The 23131-nt window shown below is 31.7% G+C and overlaps 2 protein-coding genes across 2 annotated transcripts; one reads left to right on the top strand and one right to left on the bottom strand.

The window, feature by feature from the left end:
- Positions 1-1310: 1310 nt before the first annotated feature.
- LOC149908525 (pfs47 receptor-like) lies at positions 1311-5030 on the top strand. The gene is made up of 5 exons (XM_090102007.1): positions 1311-1582; positions 1695-1964; positions 2272-2483; positions 3571-3720; positions 4707-5030. Exons 1-5 carry the CDS (start codon positions 1573-1575, stop codon positions 4791-4793), a joined length of 729 nt encoding a protein of 242 aa, XP_089958133.1. The 5' UTR covers positions 1311-1572; the 3' UTR covers positions 4794-5030.
- A 1184-nt stretch (positions 5031-6214) lies between these two features.
- Positions 6215-22919, bottom strand: LOC149908524 (lysosomal proton-coupled steroid conjugate and bile acid symporter SLC46A3-like). Its single transcript, XM_090102304.1, has 8 exons — positions 22726-22919; positions 13549-14450; positions 9741-9900; positions 8836-8937; positions 8207-8344; positions 7570-7653; positions 7009-7165; positions 6215-6744 (listed from the first exon to the last, which is right to left on the bottom strand). The coding sequence occupies exons 2-8, from the start codon at positions 14431-14433 to the stop codon at positions 6504-6506; spliced, it is 1767 nt and encodes a 588-aa protein (XP_089958430.1). The 5' UTR covers positions 14434-14450; positions 22726-22919; the 3' UTR covers positions 6215-6503.
- Between the last annotated feature and the right edge of the window lie 212 nt (positions 22920-23131).

Genomic DNA, 23131 nt, shown 5'->3' with positions numbered 1-23131 from the left:
TCAGTCGGCAGATTCTTTGGTCGGCAGCGAGCCTTTCCAGAGAGAGGACATGTTGCTTGGCGCTCTATGTGGACCTATGCTTTTCATAGTAAAAGGATAGCGCAAGCCGCGATCTATCGTAATAGATCGCGGAGATTTTGACTTGCGTTAAATTGAATAAGCGCTCTTAAACACACACACACACGGTCCGCCTTCGATCATTCTGAATAATTGGAAATCACACACGTTTTCCGCAAAATGATTCATAACAATTTCACAATAGTGTAGTAAATGCGTGCATCAGAATCACTCTTTTTAAACGATGAAAATGTAAGCTGTTTTAAATAATGACTCAAAGTATTCATTCGCACTGAGTATGTTTGTCTTACAGGGTAACATTAGTCTGGTTCTTCAAAATTGATAGGTAGTATTTAAGCGAGTGACTGTAAATACATAGGTAATTAAAGTTTTACGTGACAAAAATAATTATTTTATGAAACAACTATTTGAAGAAACCCTTTAAGCCAATAAAATGTATCCCTAATTATATTAAAAGTAGGTATCATCTTGTATTTACCCTTGCTGTAATTCTAGTCGCTCATCTAGTAAATTAGAGGCTCACCTAGTAATTCAGTTGTTCACCTAGTAATTTAGTGTTACACTTAACTATAATTATTTCAATGATTAATTAATAATCGTCGCTTGTATAATTTATTATTCGCTTATTCAAATTCACACTGCTCAAGTTAAGAAAACCGTAGGCTTAGACCGTAGGTATCTCATCATCAGTCGCTAAATATTTTTTTAGTCGCTCGTAGTCGTATCTCATAATAGGTATCTAGATGGTATCTAGTATTTTTTATGGCCAGCTACAGGTGGTAGGTAGTTAGCGATAATAAGATTATTAGTGTATTTAATCCTAAAATAATATTGGGTGCCACCAAAAACTTAAAAAACAACAAACTCATCCCGATTATAGAAACAACATTGTTTATTAGAATACTAATTAACACAATATCGATACATACTACGTAAAATATCTATTTTAATAATTATTAATATTTATTTTAAATAATTATTCGAAAAGCTCTTGAAAAGCTATAAATATTATAATATCAATATAAGCACTGGAAAATAAACCAGATACCTACACTATTTTTAATCTGTTACTCTGTTGTTAGTTATCTAAAAATGTATTTGTATCTGTCTGAGGTATCTGTATTGAACGCGCCACGACTGTGTTTATTATTGGTTGACGTGCGTCACTGACGTGCGTTGTATAAAAATCAGTTCTATTGTTCAACAGTTAAGTTTCAACTTTCAACTTTCAACATTCAACTTCAGATTATGAAAGCTGAAAGTGTGTATCGGTATCTCGATTCGCAAATAAACGGTTTAAAATATAAGTCTGCCACAAGTGTAATTTTGCAATCAACAAATCCACATAGATACTGAATACTAACCGAGTATAATATTATTTCTTTTATAATTTTATAGTCTCACCACCTTTCTCTACGGCCACATAAGAGGAAATCAATTACGCGGTAATATCAGTAATTTTTGGTCGAATAGTTATAAATACTAAAAGCCGCCATGTCTGGATGTAAGTAAAATACTTTTCCGCCTAAATTGTCATTTGTTAGTTTAGACGTCTTTATATTTGAAGATCTTATTCTGTATATCTTTATTAAGTGTATATTTATATGATGTTTCAGACCCGTATGGAAACCCTCAATACCCGCAACAGCCGAATCAGATCTATCCACCAATTGACCCTATGCAACAGCAATATGCCCCACATCCGGGCCAGCCGATGCCTGGTTATCCAGGACAGAATATGCAGTATCCATACCAGCCAGGATTTGCCATGTACCCTGGGCAACAAGCCGGAATGCCTCCAACAGCGATGTCTTATCCCAACATAACGCCCACACCCACAGCTCCATTATATGGCTTTCCAAATAATACACCTCAGCAACCTATGCGTAAGTTATGAATGTTTTTGCATTTAATTATTTTTTTTGAAACTTATAATACTTTGTGTTAACAATGTTTTGGCAGAAATAAAGGTTAGAAAATGCAAAGGCATATAAACAATTCACCATAATTTAACCAAAGTTTTATTAATTTAATCCATCAGGCCCCGGAATCACAGACACAATAGAAAATCTATTGTGTCGCAGCCGGATCTGGCCGTTCGGGGCTCAATGGGTTAAGCAAGTAGTATCATGGTCAAGTGCATGAAAAATTTAGTCTTGTATTTAATGAATGTTGAATTGTAACAATTTGCAGAGTTTGTTCAATGGATTCCCGCTACCACATCAAGTGCCCACAGCTTTAGTGACAGAGCCGTGGTTGCAGGCTACGAGGGTTATGACCAGAGTCCCCTCTGGGTTATCCGAGCCAAACTCGAAGGCGACCTCATTCCTGGCAAACTTGCAATTAAACATAATGCAGCTTATGTACCATGGGACGGTAGAGAGAATGCTGTGCCGAATTTCGAGGTAATCTTAATATATATAAATCTCGTGTCACAATGTTTGTCCTCAATGGACTCCTAAACCACTTAACCGATTGCAATAAAATTCGCACACCATGTGCAGATTGATCCAACTTGAGAGATAGGATAGTCTAAACATGTAGGTACCACGGGCGAAGCCAGGGCGGACCGCTAGTGTATCTATAGGTTTTTTTGTTTTAAATATATTCTGTGTTTTTGACACCTTAAATCTATATTCAATGAAATTCATTCTTAATTTTCCTTATTTTTTTTTTCTTGTCTCAAAGTATGAGTCATATACTTTACTCATATCATGAACATACATATTAATGAAAATGACTTTTCTCTCTATAGAAATATTTAAGATGCAGATTTCTCTTTGAGAAATTGTTTGCTCATTGTGTGTCAACTATAATATTTTTATGATCACATGACTCACTCATTTGTCACAAAGTTGTTTTGGTCTTATCAAGTAAAATGTTGTTAGTTAATTAATTAATTACTATTAAAAAATGTGTTTTTAATTCATATTTAATAGTAATATGAGTAATGACTTGGTTAAAATTCTTATAAAATTTTTGGTTTTGATTTGAAGTTTTAAACTTTTAAGTAAGTATACAGTAGAATCCTTTTATTATGACATATTATATTGACCAACCTAAAATTCTTAATAAAAGTCGGATAAAATGACTTAGTTTATAGTGACATATTGTTTATTGTGACCAATTTTTAATGAATTGTCCGGTTATACTGACCAAAATGAATTCTAAAACTTTCAACACTAATTTCTGTTTGGGAAAATTGGTATATATCCGACAATGCTTTTTTTTGTTTGTTTTGAGTCTCAAAGTGTAGGCATCTCTATTTTGTTTCTCTGTATTAAATACTAACAAAAACAGCAGATTGTTTATTTTCTACAAAATGCTTTGTATGATGTCCGTTTATTATGACGTGTTTATTCCCCTTCAATGTCATTATAAACGGATTCCACTGTATTTCTGTATAGGATTGTGTACGTACACATTAAGCAGAGCCGATAGTTCTGCTCTAATTTAATCAAAGGTTATAAACGAATTTGCTTTATCTTGCAGATTTTGTGTGCGCCAGCAGAGAGACTGCGTTGGATAGAGAACAGGGACGGTGCGATTCCACCAAACGCTATTCCCGGTGGCCATACTGCATCTGGAGAGCCGTTGTATATAGGCAGAGCTAGGGAGCAAGGCTCGCTCACCCCAGGAAAGGTAAGGAATTTTTTTTATAGACAGAGTTTTCCCATTTTTAATTGAAACTTCTTTAGACCTGTTAAGAGTAAAACTTTAATGGCTATTGCCAATGGGGAATATTCATGGTTTTCATTTTTGTCTTAAATTATTAGTTTACTATTCTATAGATTTACTATTCTAAAGTAGAAAAAAATATTAATGGGCTTCAAAATACTCTAGATATTTTTATAAATGAAATTTAAAACTTTTAAAAAATTTAAGCAGTTCAAACGCTGCCATTTTGCGCGCGCTTTGCGTGACGTCGTATGACACGTCCAGTGGGTGTTCAGTGTTTATAGTGCCACAAACTTATCTGACCCGGTGACAGTGTCACTGATGTCGCTTTCTTTTATATAAACAAAATATTCCGTATGAAAAGTCTGTGAAAATGTGACATTTCAAAATGGCGGCACGTAGTTCCAGTTTTTGCCACCGGGTCAGATAAGTTTGTGGCACTGTACTGTGGAGTGATGAATACAATGTCTTGTCAGATGACGTCACATTTCGTTCGACCAGTGGTGGCGCGTTTTGGAAGTTTGAATTTCGCTCCCTTATTTTGCACTTTTTGAATATTATTTTAGGCGTTTAAATAATAAGTAAATAAAAAAAATCCTTTTCATTATAATATTACGATAATAAGTATTCGAGAATTTTTTTCTCCATTTTAGGCCATTCCAAATTTTATGCATATTCCCTATTGCCATCGATGTCCGTTGTGTTCCGTTACATGATACTTTATGGAGTAAGCAATGATTTTGGTATCTTCGAATCTTGCCAAAGAAGTTTCACTTCTGACACGTGCTCGGCTCTTCACAAAAGCCCTCTTTTATAAACATTACATATCTATACTTGCCCTGCTAAGTATTAAATTGCCATTTAAAAAGTTTGTTGCATGAGTCAGCTAGTTCATAATTAAATTTACTTTACCCTATGGTTGGTATATGAATTTATTATTTACTTTTCAGGTACATCCGAGCCACAAGACAATGTATTTATCGTTTGGAGGCAAGGAAATAGGACACAAGGTGTATGAAATATTGTGTTCAGCCTAAACAAAACATGAATTACTTATTTTTTTCTAGAATTTTTATTGTTATCTCTTAGTGCTAAAGTTATTGTTAACTGCGCCAAAGGCGAGTTCTTATGATGCTATGTAATTCTTATGAAATTAAGATAATATTCTTTTGGAATCTTATTAAGGGAATGGTGAAATGAGACTGTTTTTTTATTAAAATATGTATTAAGCAGTTCTGTTGTTTAAAAGAATAATAAATGTAATTATATGCAAATTTAGTTGATTTTATTTCACTCTTATGACAATTATTGTATACCTATTTGCAATTAAATTTAAATTTTATGTAAATGCATTCTAGACACTTCTTACAGTGTAACACTCGACCAAAGTAATTGAATTGAGAATTTAAATTGGAAGTTGCTTACCCATTAAAAATAATACACTGCTTAAAGTTTTAAAATCTTTATTAAAAATAAGTACAATGTCTTAGTTATTACATAACATCACAATAAATATGAATATGTAACATTTTGTATATACATACAATATACATACAAATATAATTTGAGTAAATAGTTGTATCACAAAGTTAAATTTTGCCATGATGTCTCTAAAAAATACTGGAAATTAATACAAAAGTTAAAAACATGTACTTTATATAATACAAAATTAATATCTATTATATTAGGTATGTTAGGCGCGGGACATATACAAGCGGCGCGGCGCGCATCGGGCGCACTGCCGGCGTGCATCGGGTGCGCTATTGGCATTTTGTATGAAATAACTTTGGAAAGGCGGCGCAACCGTGGCACAACCGTGGCGTGCCGTCTCGACGCCTGTCCAAAATTCTTTCATACAAAATGTATAAGAAGGACGTGGTGCAAAACAGATTCAAGAGGTGCGCTTATGGCACGCCCGCGCCCGCGCCGCTTGTGTTTGACCCGCGCCTTAAACATTGTATGTATGTATATGGAACAATATATCACAAATAATTTATTATTCTTAGTATAAGAAATACTGATAGATTTATAGGTTTAACATGTTGCTTAAGTACTAGTAAGTATAATTATTTATTAATAATAAGTTATCACATAATTTAAGATTAAAATAAGAGTAATATGTCAACAGCCATTCATATTCACTATTATTTGAAGATTATTTGCATGTCATCTTTCATCTGAGTGAGACAGATAGAGGAAAAGTAATGTTAGTTGATAATTATAATTGAAAATATTTTTTCTCCTTTTATGATAACTCAATTTGTATTTTTGTTGTCAGATTTAGGTTACTATATTAATTGGACACACAAAAAATCTTTATAATAAGTTTGCTTTGTATTTAGAACCAATATCGGTAAAACTGTACTTTATAGGACGTGGAGTATATACCTACTTGTAAGACACTTGATGCCTTTCACATCAGTTTCATCGGTAAAACTGTACTTTGGACGTAGGTCGTAGAGTGTCATAGAAAAGGATTTAGGTGATCATCAATTGAGTCCTGTAAGACTCCAGACCCAAACATTTTTTTATCACTCCACTGGGGTCGAACCACATAATCATTGTACCAATAGGCGGAAATCGGAATACTGGTAGTTTGTGGGTAGTTTGTCGAAACAAAAGGAACGTTGTCACTTGGGGCATAAATTAGTTATTGTTACACTTATAATATAATTACTATATCACAGAAGTACTCAATTTCACTATACTACATCTACTTAGTTTATGTCTTGATTTAAGCTTAGTTTCTACAACTTACTAGTACATAGCATACTTTCAGTGAAACCTATTTCTATTTGTGATTGACTGGCAACATTATCTGTGTCTGCTATGTTACCAGAGTCAATATTATTTTTTTCTTTCTCATCGCTTTCGAATGCTTTATTTTCCAGCCCATTCTTTTCTGATTGCTCTTCAATTTTCGTGTCTTTTTCACTGTCATTTGCCTGTTCTGTTGCGACGTACTTTTTGTTTGCCAAATATAGCCATCTAAAAAATAATGTAGCTAAACATACTTTTTTACAAAATAACCTAACATTATTTATGAGCCATTAATATCACACCAGACGCGAGTTCGATTCCCGCCTCGTGGTCGAATTTTCCATTCATTAGAAATTTATAATACCTATCACATCTTTAAATTAATGAAGAAGCATTTTTTTCTTACGTTGGTATATTAAAATACTTAAAAGTAATATTCTTGAATTGTTTTTCTTTTTAATATATTACGATTATAGGTACTTAGGTACTTACAAAAATATAAGTACTGCAGGTACGGTAAGACCGCCTCCCAGAAGGAAGAATGCTCCGGGGAATGTTTTCAGAGTTGCCGTATATACTGTAGTATACATCGGCGCGTACACTAAGGGCATCATTGCTTCAGCCAAGCCGAAGAAAGAGTTCACTTTACCTTAAAATAAAAGGAAATGTTTTGATATTATTAATACTGAGTTACCTATTTTTATTACAATTACTTAGTTGATGACTGTTGATAAAAGTAAAACTCCCGAGAAAATTATTTATATTGCACCTAATAAGTATCTAGTTATCGTTAATATTATTTTATAGTAGTCAAAAGATCGCTAAGTTTCGAGTGTAAATTTTATTTGGCATGCTCTGCAATCTCAAAGGCCTTTTAACTCGTTAGGTACATACATGTGTCTTAATTATTGCGATAGCAACTATCTAACTTTTCTTTTAATCAAATCTATTTTTTTTCCATTAATGTAAAAACTTTTTTCTATAGAAAGTAGGTAAGATTATATTATACACAATTAAAACAATTCTTTTTGATAGATAAAAAAACTCTTTTACCCAGCTCATCCCTTTCCACCAACTTAGAAACCATTGACCTCATAGCTATGAACGAAGTTCCGTTAAATATTTCAATGAGGGGTGCTGAAAAGTAACAAAAGATTATATAGTTATCTTATAACTATAACTATTAATAACAGTGTATTCAGTATTGAGTATAATAATACTCAATACCTACACTGTGTTTCTCTGCTCCTGTTGGTCTTAGCGTGATGATAAAATATACCTATAGCCTTTTGTCTTCCTCGATGAATGGGCTATATAACACCGAAAGAATTTTTCAAATCGGACCAGTTCCTGAGATTAGTGCGTTCAAACAAACAAACAGCTCTTCAGCTTTATAATATTAGTTTATAAAGACTAATTGTCTTTTCTGAACTTTGTTATAAAACTCTCGAATTAGACAATATTATGTCGGTTACCTACTTACCTATTTCATCACATGAACTGAGTTTCCAAAACTTTTTCCAGTTTACATAATATTTCTAAAAAACATATTTGGCAACTGGACCGTAATATTACCTATTATGTCGAATCTAACGCCATATTTTTTTCTTGATGATATAGCCTGTATGTTTTCTGGTTTGTTATGCAAATTTTATGTAAGTATGTACAGTATCTGTGAATGTTTACTTACCAATGTAAATATGCCAAGTTTTCGTAGCAAAAGCATACATGAAACCAGACAATATCTTACTGGTGCAAGATATAACACCAATGATTGCATCATCAAATTTCAAAACATGGCTAAATACTCCCACCGAAAAGAGAGTTCCTGCGAAATAAATTGTTAGTAGGTATTATGATTCAGAATGTGTTCAGAACTAAGTTTAGAAATTAAGTTGTCAAACAGTTTGTACTATGTCGGAAATTTTAATATTGAAAAGTCACTCGACATTCTCAAAGGCAGATCCAGAATAATAACAATATAATAATGAAACGGATGAAACACATAGGTAGGTAGTTACTAAAGAGCTAAATATGTATAATGTACACATAAAAAATTGTTTTATAATATTAGATATGGCCTTCCTTTTATAAAAGCAAAATAACAACCTATGTTCTCACAGGTTTATTTGGATAATAATAATTATTATTAATGTATAAATATGTAATGCATGCATACGTACGAATACAATATTAAATATTTAATTCAGAACTTTTTATTGCATTTAGTTAATTAAACAAAATCTGGTTAAAATACCTACCTAATGTGAAGCTCAGTTATTTCTTTATGAGCAAAATTATCATATTAAATAAATTTACCGACTAATGAAGTACACATCGCGTAAGTAGAGAACATGCTGAAATCCACCTCGTTCCAGTTGAACCGATATCTTGTAAACAGGTACATCACTGACATTTCACCTGAAATTATAGATCCAAAATATAATAAAAGTACGTAGATTATTAGTCCTACTTATTTACTGAAATAACTAAAAAGTAATTCGTGGTAGGTACCTAAGGTCCTATTACCTATAATTATTACTTTTTAATAAAATATGCGTAGGACATTAGTTAATCTGATCAAAAGATATTCGCAAACTTATCACTTCATTACATTTGGCACAAAGCGCAATTAGATAAATAACAATTGATACTTAGACTACCAAAAGAGTATGTTTTACGTTATTGGAAATCTATGCAAAACAATGAGACAATAAAAATGGGACAAACAAAATACTACAGAGGGCAGTAAAAAGGTCATGGCAATTCTGGTTAAGGGTTCTTTGTCGTATTTGTGATAGACCTACATACGTAATTAAGATTTATAAGGAGTGTAGAAATTATTATCTATTAGGAGTGCTTTAAATTACATGGAGCGAAGAAGTCATAGATTCGTTTTCATTTGGTTATTTAGATGATGATCAATAAATATTTTTTGCTTTTTACCCTGCTAGCAAGATGCTCTTATTATTATTTCTTAACACTTTAGCCTGGTATAAATTATAGAGTTACGAGGAGTTCCTAAATAAATGGTATCTCTGATGTCCTCGCGAGGTATCGAATAAACAATAATTGGTAGGATGCTACAGTCAAAACTCATTACTGGTCAAAACCAGTTTTGACTGTAAAAATCTGGCAAACATTTTTCTGGTGGTAAAATATACAATGGAGGATTTAAGGCTAGTTTGTGTTACAATTTACACTGAAAGTATTAGTATACTTACCATAAATAGGACCGATAACTACACATAGTACAACGACCAACATAATAACACGAAGCCTTCTGTTATTGGGCCCAGGCTTGAATGCGACCATCATGGTATCCTTCACGTATTTCGTGTCGAAGAAATCTTTTAGCCATGCCCAACAGTTCTTTGCTGGTTTCTGAAAAGGAGATAAAACAAAGATGAATATGTTATTGAATTTGTAAAAGCTAAAGTTTTGTTACGATCTTCCCTTCCAGTAAGGTAAAAAAAATAAGTAATTTTTGTTTTTAATCAATAGTGGTTAGGTACCACAAAATAGCTGAATTTGCAATAATACCTTCACAAAATTATATTTTTAGATTGGCGATTGTTCATGGCCAAAACCTTTTTATCAGGACTGCATCAGCGCATGTTTTCTATTTAGCCTCATACAATAGAATCAGGGACATACCGTTCTCACTTCTCATAGATTAAAAATAAGCACAAAATTTGCAATGACATTGTTTTGAATAAGAATATCAGTGCTAACTGCTAAGATCTCATATTGTGCAAATCTGAATATCTTAATCAAACCTAATCAGTAATTTCTATAATTTGATATTTTAGTTCTATGGCATTCAAATGCTTTATAAATATAAATGCCGTCTCGAGATAGTTTTTCCTATTCTTTAAAAAATTATATTTCTTAAAAGATTTCGGTTTTAAAACCGTTTATAAAAGTCGTAAAATAAAGAACTTATTAATTATATTATTTGAGAAACATCTACAAATGCATATATAAAATGCATTTATATGCAATATATTATGCATACGATGTATATCATAGGTAGAACAATAAGACCTTGAAAGTAATAAAGTTTTTGTATGAGAAAAATCATGTATTCGAAGTTATAGAGTTTTTGTATTATAATTAATTCTTATTTATTATTTCTATTATTTAATAAAATTAACGCAGCACTTTGAATAGCAATTATATCCAAGACGTGCGCAAAAGTATAAGAGTATCTAGAAAGGTCAATGATACTTCAGGTAATAAACAAACATTTTGGCCTTTGGTGTCTCTTGACTACGTAAGTACTTAAAAAAAATCAAGATGAAGATAATTTTCCACAAAATGGTTCACATGACGGTTGAATAGAATACCGTACAATACAGAATAGGTAGGTACAACAGTACTTACCTACTTATTTTCAAAATTTAGACTTAATTTGTATCTACCAAAATTCTTCGCAGTGTGTGCTATATAATATTGTAATTTGATTATAAATTTCCTTGCTTGAACGATATGATCCATAAAATTAGTTTTAATACTCACCTGGTGTCATAATATTATACGCATTAGCTAGTGGAAAGTTTAAAATATATAGATACCTAAGTATTAAATAAGTTGAAATTACTCCAAGCTTTTCACAAATAAAAGGAAGATTGAATGGGAAAACAGCGTATTCGCTATGGATTAATGCAATAAAAAATGCAAATTGGAAAATTACAAAGACAACATTTTTTATTTTATTGTTTTGTAAGTAAACCAGAAAACCAATTTCAAAAGTCATCGGATCGAGTGTGGAACATAAATAATATTTTATATTATAATGTAAATTCAATACTTAAATATTTATCAACTTATTAAAGCTAGGCCTACCCTACTTCGTTCGTATTTACTATTTGGCAGAGGATTCCACAAAAAAACAACATTATTCAAAACTAGCGGTCCGCCCCGGCTTAGCCCGTGGTACATATTTACGTTTTCTCTACATAAGAACCATCCTCGTACTTCAAGGAATATAATATCTACTAAAAGAATTATCGAAATCGGTCCACCCGTTCACGCGTGATGCCGTGACCAAGGAAAACGGGTTTCATTTTTATTCTCTAATTCATTGGAACAAATATGTTAAAAGATAATCTTTATGTTCTTAGAAATTTTCCTTTAGAAAAATAAATACCTATTACTTTGTTTTTTTTTTTTATATAAGCATAGCGTGCTTGTCGAGCAGTTGCTATGGAGCAGAGATATTAACTTAATCATGCTTCAGTGTACTCAATAACAGGACAGTAGGTAGAAATTCAAAAGGAATACAAAAATAATTTAATGTTTATTTTTCGTTCATCGGACGTTCATCTTTACTCTCTATTATAAACTTTCCAAGTGAACGTTAACTTTTATTAATACAGATTTTGATTGTATGGTTCTTCAAAAAGATAAAAAAATAAGGCACCGATAAAGGACCCAGTGTCGGTGAGATTTTAACTCGTTCTGTAATTTTCACGAAAAGATAATTCTAATATTTCATTATCTTTGTCGGTCATCAACGTTGCAATGAATCACGCAATCGCAGTAAAAATAACAATTTGAACATTTTTAATACAAGTATAAAAATCGCAAGGTAATTTCACTTCTCCCTAAGGGCACAACTTGTACTTGCTAATTGCTCCATTAAAATTAATCATTAGAGCATTAAGTGTTATCAAGACCCTTCTTATCAACGGAGTGTAACAATAATCTAGGTCAAGTTGACGGACTTTTTCTATTGTAACGCTCGAATAAATGTTAGGCATTGAACTTGTAACCTGTTATATAATTAAAGATGATACAGTTGCGAACGACTGCCATTCATGGTCGTTCATCGTGGATATAATGGACGGATTACGTTTTTTCTATTTGTAGTAACTATAGTTGTGAAATGAATTAATGTTTTGGAAGAAAATAATTCGCATGTAAATGGAACAATTCGTCGAAAATAATTCGCATGAAAATGGAAGAATTCGAATATTCCTCTAAAACTAGAGCCTTATTCGTAATTCGACTCCTTTTAATTATGCTCATATTGATATTGGTGCATACCATGGATATTGAAGTACTTAAATACCTTTAAAGTTTAAATTAATATTCAATTTTCCGCACAAGTGCCATTAAATATATTTTTATTATATTAAATTCTACAAATCGATATAAAAAGTGTTTCACGCCAGAAATCGCTTTATAAAATAACCATAGAAATCTTGATTCCAACTGCGAATATTTGAGCACTTGCGTGAAAAAACAACTCTCTTATATTATGACAGATTGGTTTGTTACGACTTACGATTAATTTAGGTTTAATTTTAGTAAGACGAATATTTCAGCTAAACAATGCAAAATCAATCAGTAATCCGTCAAAAAAAATACTTTTGTGGGTTTTGGATAACAAGAATGAATTTGAATGTAGGTACCTAGAAATATTACGATAGTTATTCCCGTTGCTAAGTATTTTTTGTTTTAACCGTTACTGGAAAATAACGATTTGACAACAAGTTTCAGTACCAACACGACTCAATTATATTCCCTGTTACTTCATGTATCCTACTACTCAAAACTTATGTAATAACACGTAATAATAAACCCTAACTTAGGGATACATTACATGCATACGTTGATGTAGTCTGTCTAGTCACATGATCAGCTTAAATAGATCTAACTGAATCCAGTATAATCATTCAATTATACGTAGTCTAGAACTTTACTTAGGTACATTATCTTTTGTATAAGGTAATGAACAGTTACAATCGTAGAGTTCTTTGGATATACCCAACACCTATCTACCTGAAAACAACAATATATTTTCATAAACTGAAATCCTTTAGTTTTTTTTATACACAATTTAAATAAACATGTGTTTTTTTCATTTCTGTAAGCATATCTTTCAGCCCCAACGAACAGGCATAACTTGGCACATGAAGATGTATAAAAACTTGTTTAAATTATCATTATCGCAACAATCCACCGTGAAGTCATTTTAATTGTAGTTTCGTAGAAACATTCATAAACTCGTTGATAAAAACTTACCACATCCAAATCGGTCCGCTTGACTTCTTTTATCCTGTAGAAACCATAGATGAAACTCAAAATATATAACGTAGCACTCAAAGAAAAAACACCATATAAGCCTATTTTTCGCACTAAAATTCCACTGAGTGCGGCTCCAACGGGCACCCCTAAGGAGTAAAATAAGTTCACTATGCCTATCCGTAACGTTCTTTGCTCATCAGTCGTCACATCAGCGATATAACTAAACACTCCCATAAACATAGTAAACCACCCGCCTGTCAATGCCGGGAATATAGCTTCCGTCACCGCTGCCACTTCGACCGGCAATTCGTAGAAAAAATAAGTATTCACAATGAGACCTATGCTTGTTAGAAATTCTCCAATAATAGGTAGTAACATACAAAATTTTCTCTGGCCGACTCTGTCACTATACGCTCCCAAAAATATTAATATTCCACATGGCAGAAACGATTGTAGAACAGTTTTCCAGCCTGCTACAGAGGCTACAAGTGTTTGTACAGCTTCTTCTTCCAACGTGTAATTCGCTGTTGCTCTTTTAGTGAGAGCATCGCATACGTGGTGTTCGAAACCTAAATTAACTCGACACGCTTTTTCTAGATACAAATTCTGTGTTGCGAGTGCTGACAGAACGGAAGGCATAACATAACAAGCCAATATCGGTTCCACAGTTATCAAAGACATCATCCGTCTGGCTTTTTGGAAAAAATTAAGACCACTCCAATCATCTTCTGGAGAATCGGCTTTATCGACCGGCATTTTTTCCATTTTGTTTTTTATAAAATTATTTTTCATTTCATTTGTAGCGATTAAGTCGTTTCCTCCCTTAAGTGTTGCATCTGAAGCTTTTTCGTCTCTATCTTTTGTCTTCGCATCGAAAGCCATAGCGCCAATTCAAGTACCTGAAACAGAAATAACAAATAGGTTACTGATTGCCAAAATTATGGACGTTTATTATGCTAATGTACGCCATTAATTTGTTAATGCTGGTCCTTAATACCGGACGTGGTAATCATTTCATGATTACTACGTACTTATTGTAATCGTTGGCGACTTGTGGACAGAATTAGCTTTACTTAGACAATGGTTTTATCTCGTGGTGGCATCGTTGTTTGTTTCAAAAGTCACGGAATACAGTAATTTATTGTACAGTTCTTTATTTTATCTGCCTGACACCTACTCTTTGTTGGCATTTAATGTAAAACAGATAGAACACGGATATCTCAAGTACCTAATTGATTTTTAAGTTTAACAACAAACTTATTTAATGGTTGATTTAATTTCTTACTGTGGCTATTTCCGGTAAATTAACCGAATTCTGCGCACTGTAAATGCGTCTATATCCTCATTGAACAGCTTGATAGTGAAAAAGACATTTAGATATGCTATCACCAAATTTCGTTTCTTGTGTACCAACATTTTTTTTTGATGAAACTGATACTTAAAAAATAGGTAACTATTATTATTTATCACCTAACCTTTTTGTCACATTAACAATTATTTTACACAAAAAGGTTTTATATTAAAATATACATGCTACGGACACGCAAATCTGTTGTATGCCAGACCTTGTGGACATCTCCACAATACAGGCCAACAAAAACTGTTAAGCGGTGTCATCGCTTTGGCCTTACCCATCCGGTTGGCGGTTCCGTATTCCTAATCAAGGCTATCACATACAATATTATCTAATGCTCAATTTTTGAATGTGACTTGCAAAATTGCAAACACTGGAACCGCTTGCGTAACGAGAGTCATCATGGATACCACAACTGAAAAATATTCGTAAATATAAATATGTGGTTGATGTTGGTTTTGATGTTTATTGTCTGTTTTAATTATTTTAAGTAAGGATTGCATTTTGCTTTGCTTTTAAAAGATAGGACCAACAAGGCTGTGAGTGTCTAGTTACTAGTGAATATGTTTTATTTTGTATTCCGTGTACAATACAATGTATGCATCTAAGATAAGACACGAATTGTGATTTGTGAATCGTTAGGTAGGTACTGAACTAAAAATCAGAATCCTTTCACTAACCAATGTAGTCGCTAGCGTTAACCTTGTCACAGATATTTAATTGCTTCTCAAATTTATTAGGATATATAAACATTTACAAACAACACGATAGATTTATAATTTAGGCTAATGGTCAGTCACAAAAGTATTATGTACCTAATATTCGCAAATTATCCACGAGTTTTTAAAAGCACCTATTGTGCAATGATCACAATGCCGCGGCCGCACTGTTCATTCATGAAAATATGTACCTAACTACATCTATTACAGACTTGTTAACATGTTTATATCAATATCAATACTGAGATTATTTAACAACCCGGTGGCTATTCATGTTACTATCTGAAGATGATGCACCAAATTATATATGAAGTTAGATTTTAATCCTAGATACTCATAAATAACTTATATGGTATACTATATAGTTATCTGTTATTTATTCACGCTGACGCGCGCCGACAGGTGTGAAGCTGTAAGGGCATTTCAGATACAGACTATATTATTTCGCTTAAAATATGTACTTACAATCTAATTAACGATAATAAATATATACACATAGGTAATATATACCATATTTTATGCGCAAAAAATATCCTTTTTAAATGCTGAAATTACTTCTTGTCTTGATTGGTTTTGCGATATTCAATTGAACGTGTTTTAGTTTTTATTTCATGACTTCGTTAATTTATTTTTTATCTCTTACTGGTCTCTACTGACTGTTTAATCTGGATATTTGATCTTGGTTGGAATTCCCCGGGATTGAATACAATGTATCCTGAAGATATTAAAATTGAGATTTAGCATGGCCGAAATATTCATCACTTAAGAATTTGAACTTTTGTATTATACATACATATTATTATTTGTGTACGATATTTTGACTAAGCAGACGAGAAAATTGTCATAAATTTATTTAATACATATGAAGCATTGCACATAAAGCTTATTAAACCAAACAAGAAATGAAACAAATTATGTATTATCCTTTGAACAATTTCATAAACAAAGATGATGTTTTTGTTACAAAACAATAAGTGTTTTGTATTTAGATAATGAGATACAATAACCCTCTCATCACATTATCTGAATGTTTGAATGCCATTGTTTAAAACGATAGATAATTAATTTTATGTTTGTTACATATCACCAGTACCGTCGAGTACCTACACATCTCAACTGTGAACTATTTCTATAATTAATGTCCAGAACATAAAAAAATAAACGAGAAATAAAAGCATCTCAACTATAAGTAAAATAAATATTTAAATTTTCTAATCATCAATACGTATTGATAAACAATATTTCATTATAACATGATCATGTTCGTTTTCGAAAGCGAAACCAAAAGGCATCATTTAAAATTTTATTCTGATCTGCTCTTTTGACTACAATCTTTTTGATTACAGCTAAGATTATTAAGTTATTATGATCAAGGCTCTGTTGAATTATATGCTAAGAAATAATTTACTATTAAGCGCATTCTAGTTTAATCTTAATAGATAGTTCTACTACAGTTATCATTTGAGAGGATCTTTTTGGAATGCATTCATACAACGTGTGACCTTTTACATTTGACCTCATTTAATATTCGCAGCCTCAATAACCTTCATTTTTATAGAAAGAAACTTTATATTTAAACAGTGCACTTATATTTATGTTTAATCATGGTTAAATGAAAGATCACTTGAAGGCTCGTTCAGAGGTCTATGAAACCGTAGAAGGTTGGTTCTGTCATTTACAAGTTACAAGGATAAGTTTGCATTGAAAATGTAAACAACGTAGGTACCTAGTTGTAGGCACGATAAAAAAATATTCTCACGAAAATTTAATTTCGCTCACTAGGACCCTTATATTGAAAACATGAAACATAGTTAGATTAGGCATTCTATATTTTGAACCAGAGACATATTTATACATTGTGAAATAAATAAAAATGAAAAATAAAATATTGTTTGCTTTCATACCTACCTATTGAATTCCTACGAATAGATTTTATGGTCGTATCGCAAATTGAATAAATAATTTGAATTTAAACTCAGTGCATACTGATCAGTTGTTGGACTTAATAATATAGAGCGTTAACAATATTTTTCATATGATTGACATTGAAAATATTGTTATCATCAATATGAACTAAATAAATATTATAATGAGGTGGAGCTAATGGGGTTATTTTGAAGCGGAGATAGGTATCCAGCCGGGACACGAATGTTGACTTTTGTTAGCAATAGGGGCAGTCAATTTTATTGTTAAAAGTTTTGATACGAAAAGTAGATATGATAAACATACCTCAGATATGTTAGAAAAAAAAGTCAAGTTTTTTAGAATATATATATTTAAAAATTGAAAATTGAAATGTCACCTACGCAACCAACCATTCTGATTATAATGGCTCCATGAATGCTTTGAAATTAATAAAATAATATACACACGTATACTTATTTGTATAAAATGACTTTTTTATACGCAAAAAACACAATAAACTGCTAAATATAAAATTGTCAGTAATTTGCTGCCTCGTTAAATGTTTTTGCATCGTTGCCTCTCGGCTGATGATTCCGAGCGACGTTATAATCATGTCATAGAGTTTGATATTTTTCAAAAAGTACGTAAAGTAAGACAGAACGATGGAATAATTTTCGACAGTAAAATAACATGGAAATTTATATTTATTATATCAACTTAAGCTACAAAATTGTTTAAATTGATACAGACTATTCCTTTTTGAAGAACTTATACATAGTATATTTATCTATTGCATAAAAAGAGCCTAGAACGAGCTTGAATTCAAATTGTTTTAAATACAGGAAATGTGTTTATTACCTAAAGTCTACACAATAGTGGACATACAGTGTAAATTTCGAATAAACCGATATCTATTATAAAAAAAATATATTCATAAGATTTTCAAAAAAAAATTCAAAGTAAATGCAACATTGTCTGTGAGAAGGGAAAATATAAAATTATTATAAAATAATGCTTTTAAACAGTAGCTGAGTTCAAAAAATAATAATTTTACAATGTTATTTAGTTTCCTATACCTTAGGTACCTATATCTTATCTTATATATAAAAATGATTCGCAAAATGTGTTGGTAAGCGCATAACTCGAGAACGGCTGAACCGAATTCGATAATTCTTTTTTTATTATATTCCTTGAAGTACGAGGATGGTTTTTATGTAGAGAAAACGTAAATATGTACCACGGGCGAAGCCGGGGCGGACCGCTAGTATATTATAAAACTCAAATGGTGTCTGATATAGAGATCTATCAACGCACAGCCCAAACCAGTGGACATATCGGGCTGGAATTTGGCATGCAGGTAGATGTTAGGACGTAGGCATCCGCTAAGAAAGGATTTCCCGAAATTCTTGCGGTAACGGGGAAAAACGGGGATGAACGTACATAGTCGTGGGCGGGAGCTAGTTTTTCATCTAAAAGTAGAAACCTTAATTTGTTTACGATAACACAGGAAGTATTGTAAGTACAATTGTAATTTCCTGTAATTTGTACACATAATGTAGGAAAAATTTGGAACGCAAGGCGGAAACAAAAAAGTTGACAAGATCATGGTTTTTCCTACTAAATATGTGACTGCATTTACGTTAAATAATATAATAACGTAAATAAATAATTCTATCCGTTTTACGGGTTTCCAGTGCTTTTCTTAATAAGTACCAAAGCCAATTAAAGACTATGGGAATGAAAACAAATATTCATAGAAAACTCATCGAACTGTTTTGATATCCGTTTAATATCCGTTACATACGTCTAATTGAACTGTATCAGACGGATAATAGAAGAAATATTTTTATTTCTTCATTTGTAGGTTTTTTGATACTTAGAAGGTATCGTACCTTAAGCGATAGATAAAACTTTGGTTGTAAGTTGTAACAACTCTATCAAGAGCAAATTACTGTACGGTGTACCTAATTCTAATTAAATAGATATTATTTCTATTGTTAGCAAGAAGAAGTCCGAAGTCATGCAGTTTAGAAAATCATCAATACTGAAAATACAAATTATACTGACAGACAAAAGAAAATATTTCCATAATTAAGCCTGATAACTGTAAATTAAATAATTTACCTAACCCTCTGCATTCTTAAGAAATTGTGGGTGTTGTGTGTTTTGGTAGCTAGCTAGGTTATTATTCTGTGGTTGTGGTGAGAATTCACACTCACATAGCAAAAAAGCATATTCGAGTTATATTTGGAATTATTATGATGTTTAGCGCAAGTAACTATCAAAACATACATTTGGTGTCCACTGGGTTTTTACTTTTTATGTTCACGAAAACACTGGAAATACCATGCAAAAACTGTTTTAAAGTGACAGCGTAATGGTGCGTAATGATAAATTCAACAGCATTTCTAATATTTGATTAGTTCTTAGTATATTCAAAGACATTTATTTTAATAATCATGATTTTCTAACCTTAGAAATTGTACCTAATATCGCTCTATCGCTATTCGCTAGTCGCTACCAAATAATAATGCGCGCTATACAATTATTTGAGTGTAAATTTTGTTTATTCGTGTTATATTCATAACTACATACATTTTTTCAAAAATTGCATCGTTTTTAACATAATGTCGTCATTATCTATTGAAGTATCTAGGTATCGAATTAAGAAATTAAGTTAAACAGTACCCATATGACATTATCAGCTCTAATAGTCCTGTGTCCTTGCAACTTTGAACAACTGCTATTGTTACCCGACTTCGCACACGTAATCAAATTATTACTCTGTACTTTTTGTATAATCACATGTTTTGTGCTCTTTAACAAAAGCAAACTAAAGCGGTGTTGTTAAATCATCATGTAGATGTACCTAAGTACTAGTCCAGCCTGGAAGTTTGAAAAGTACAATCATTACATTTTCAATTTACATGTAATCATAAAGCAAATTGCACATATAGATGACAGTCGACATGCAGTATATTATTTGAGGTCGTCAACCTATGCATAATTAATACGTGCCTATGCCTAGTCTTGTAGCCTTGTTCATTCAGATGAAAAACGAATGTAATATTATTGTAATCAAAACCATTATTTTTTAATAAAGTTTCAATAGACAATAGTTATAGAACAGATACACAATCGTGCGTTAAATACATAAAAAAAGCTTGATTCTAAAAAAGTTCGCATATTTATTACATAGGTAATTTCCGAACGAATGAGAAACTTTCTTTTTTAACAATTTTTTCCCGGAAAATGATGTTAACTTGTTTTAAATTGTACATTCAAAATTCGAGAATTAAAACATAAGACGGTTATTAAGTAGAACGATCACATACTAAAATGCCAAAAAGTAGAGCCACTGATTTGGTTTAGGAATTTGCATTGGTAGAGGCTATTTAAAGAAAGCTTAGAGCAGTTTAATGTTCCAAGATTGAAAGTATACTCATAATAATGATCAATATCATGTTATATAGTCAACAAATCTCAAATAGGGGAACATCACACACACACACACACACATACACACACACACACACACACACAAACTGCATGCCCGAAATGTTATTTTTAATGAAGGCGTCGATCGTCTCTAGCACAGGTATATTTCTAGTTGAGGCGATCGTCGTGTCTAAATTGTTTTTGTTTGTATGTATTGTTTCGAAATAAACGATTTTTATTATTATTTATTTTATAGTATATAGGGAATTGGGTAATAGTGGAATATAACAAACGAATTGGTTAAAATAGATTTTTCTCATACAGTGCATTTACATCAAACGAACATAGAACTAGAGCTAGAGCAAGAGCATTCTTTCGTGATGCGTAAACGAACACTCGTATTCAGTGTTGTTTAGTATTAGAACATTGCATATAATCTTTCAGCACTCACTAAGAAAGAATGCTCTACGCCTGTTTACACTAGGTAAATGAATTTAGCATAGTGTAGTTATATTAGAATGAGCATTCGCTCGTCTGATGTAAATGCACCGTCACTCTAACAATTTTGTATAGTTATTTACAAAATGTAATATTTGATGTCACAAGAATTCATCACGTAATTTAAAAAAAATGAGTAGTCACATATTATATCAAATCTGACTTTATAATTAAAAAAAATATTATTTATAAAGTCACATAATATAATTATAATTGAATAATATAATAGAATATAATTATAATTAAACTGTGTGGTGCAAATTGGGTGCAAAAAAATCAAAAAGTTGAATAGAAAGGAATATCTTGTATTGGCAGATTAAGTTGCATAAAAACTGGTTAAACTATGACGGATTTTTTATATTCATACAAAAAATGACCTCCATGATAGCAATAGACATTAATTATTATATGCACATATACAATAATGTTTTAAAAATTAACTAGCTGTGCCCCGCTGTCTAATCCACATCGCTCCGTTACAGCTGCAGCGGTCCGGTCTCTATAATCTATATTTTTGGCTTCGATATCGATTGTAAAATATTACGCCCCAAGTACCTATTCTTTAAAAAAAATATTAAATGGAAAGTTTTGACTTTTCTATGTGACTTATTATGTATATCTGAGAAACTTTTGCAATCTATGAATACGTAAATAACCATAATTTGTAAAGAAAAATAGCGTCGGTAAGGAAGCACAATCTGCGACCTCTTTAATCGATATCTTATTACCGTTTACAACTGAGACTGAGCTATAAAGCTATACGAATAAAAAAAATTCGTAGCTTTTATTTTAAATATTTTATTTTTTTCTTTTCAGTTAACAAGGTAGTTATGCTGGAATTAATAGTCTATATCTAAAACGTCTCTTTGAAGAATAAAGCGAACTAAAAATGAAATGAAAAAGTAGATATTAAAAACTTTATACATTATAATATTATGATAAACTCATAATATAAAAAATAAATTACAAAAAATATGTATGTACATGTGTGTATTCGGAAAAAGGTTTTTACATAGGTCATTTTAGTAATCGACATGATGTTTACTGTTCTACTTAATAATATTATGGTGCCGGTACTTAATAATTGTTGCTTTTAGCATTGTTTGTTTTATTGTAAAATAGGATTTGTAAACTCTTTTAAGGAAAACATTTGTAAATATAATTCAATATGTAATTATTATTGCTATGCATTGTTTTTTTGAAGTCAGAAAAGAGCATTAGGATAATATTATTCTTATTGAAATATAATTGACTACTTACCCTGTTGCTAAATATTTAATCACAGTCAAATCTCATCACTTTGTAATAATACTCATTCAGTCTTTCTTATTCAACTAAACAAGTAATTTAATTTTTTTTTATTTTATCTATCGGCGGACAGCGTTGCAAAAATGGAATTCGAATTTTGAAATACAATCGCGCGCGAAAATGTCGCGAAATCCGCCGCGAGTCGAGCCGCCTGCGTGCGTTTGATCCAAACTGTAACTACTTGGAGATTGCAGTTTGTTTGTACTAGCTAGCCATTCTTAACCATTACAAGTCAGTTCTGGGCGGATGTCCACTGTGATGTTCGACAGTACGTATCATTCGATAGCAGCTACATGTCTGATTGCTTCCTAAAACGGCCAGTCGAAAGTTGTTTGGATCTTTGCTTCTCGTAAATTAG

The sequence above is a fragment of the Colias eurytheme genome, chromosome 5, assembly GCF_061535395.1.
Source record: "Colias eurytheme isolate Ceu_HAF_F1 chromosome 5, ilColEury1 Martin Lab GWU primary, whole genome shotgun sequence".
NCBI classification, from domain to species: Eukaryota; Metazoa; Arthropoda; class Insecta; order Lepidoptera; family Pieridae; genus Colias; species Colias eurytheme.
Note: the sequence above shows the minus strand (reverse complement) of the source record. Positions and strands in the feature narration are given on the sequence as shown.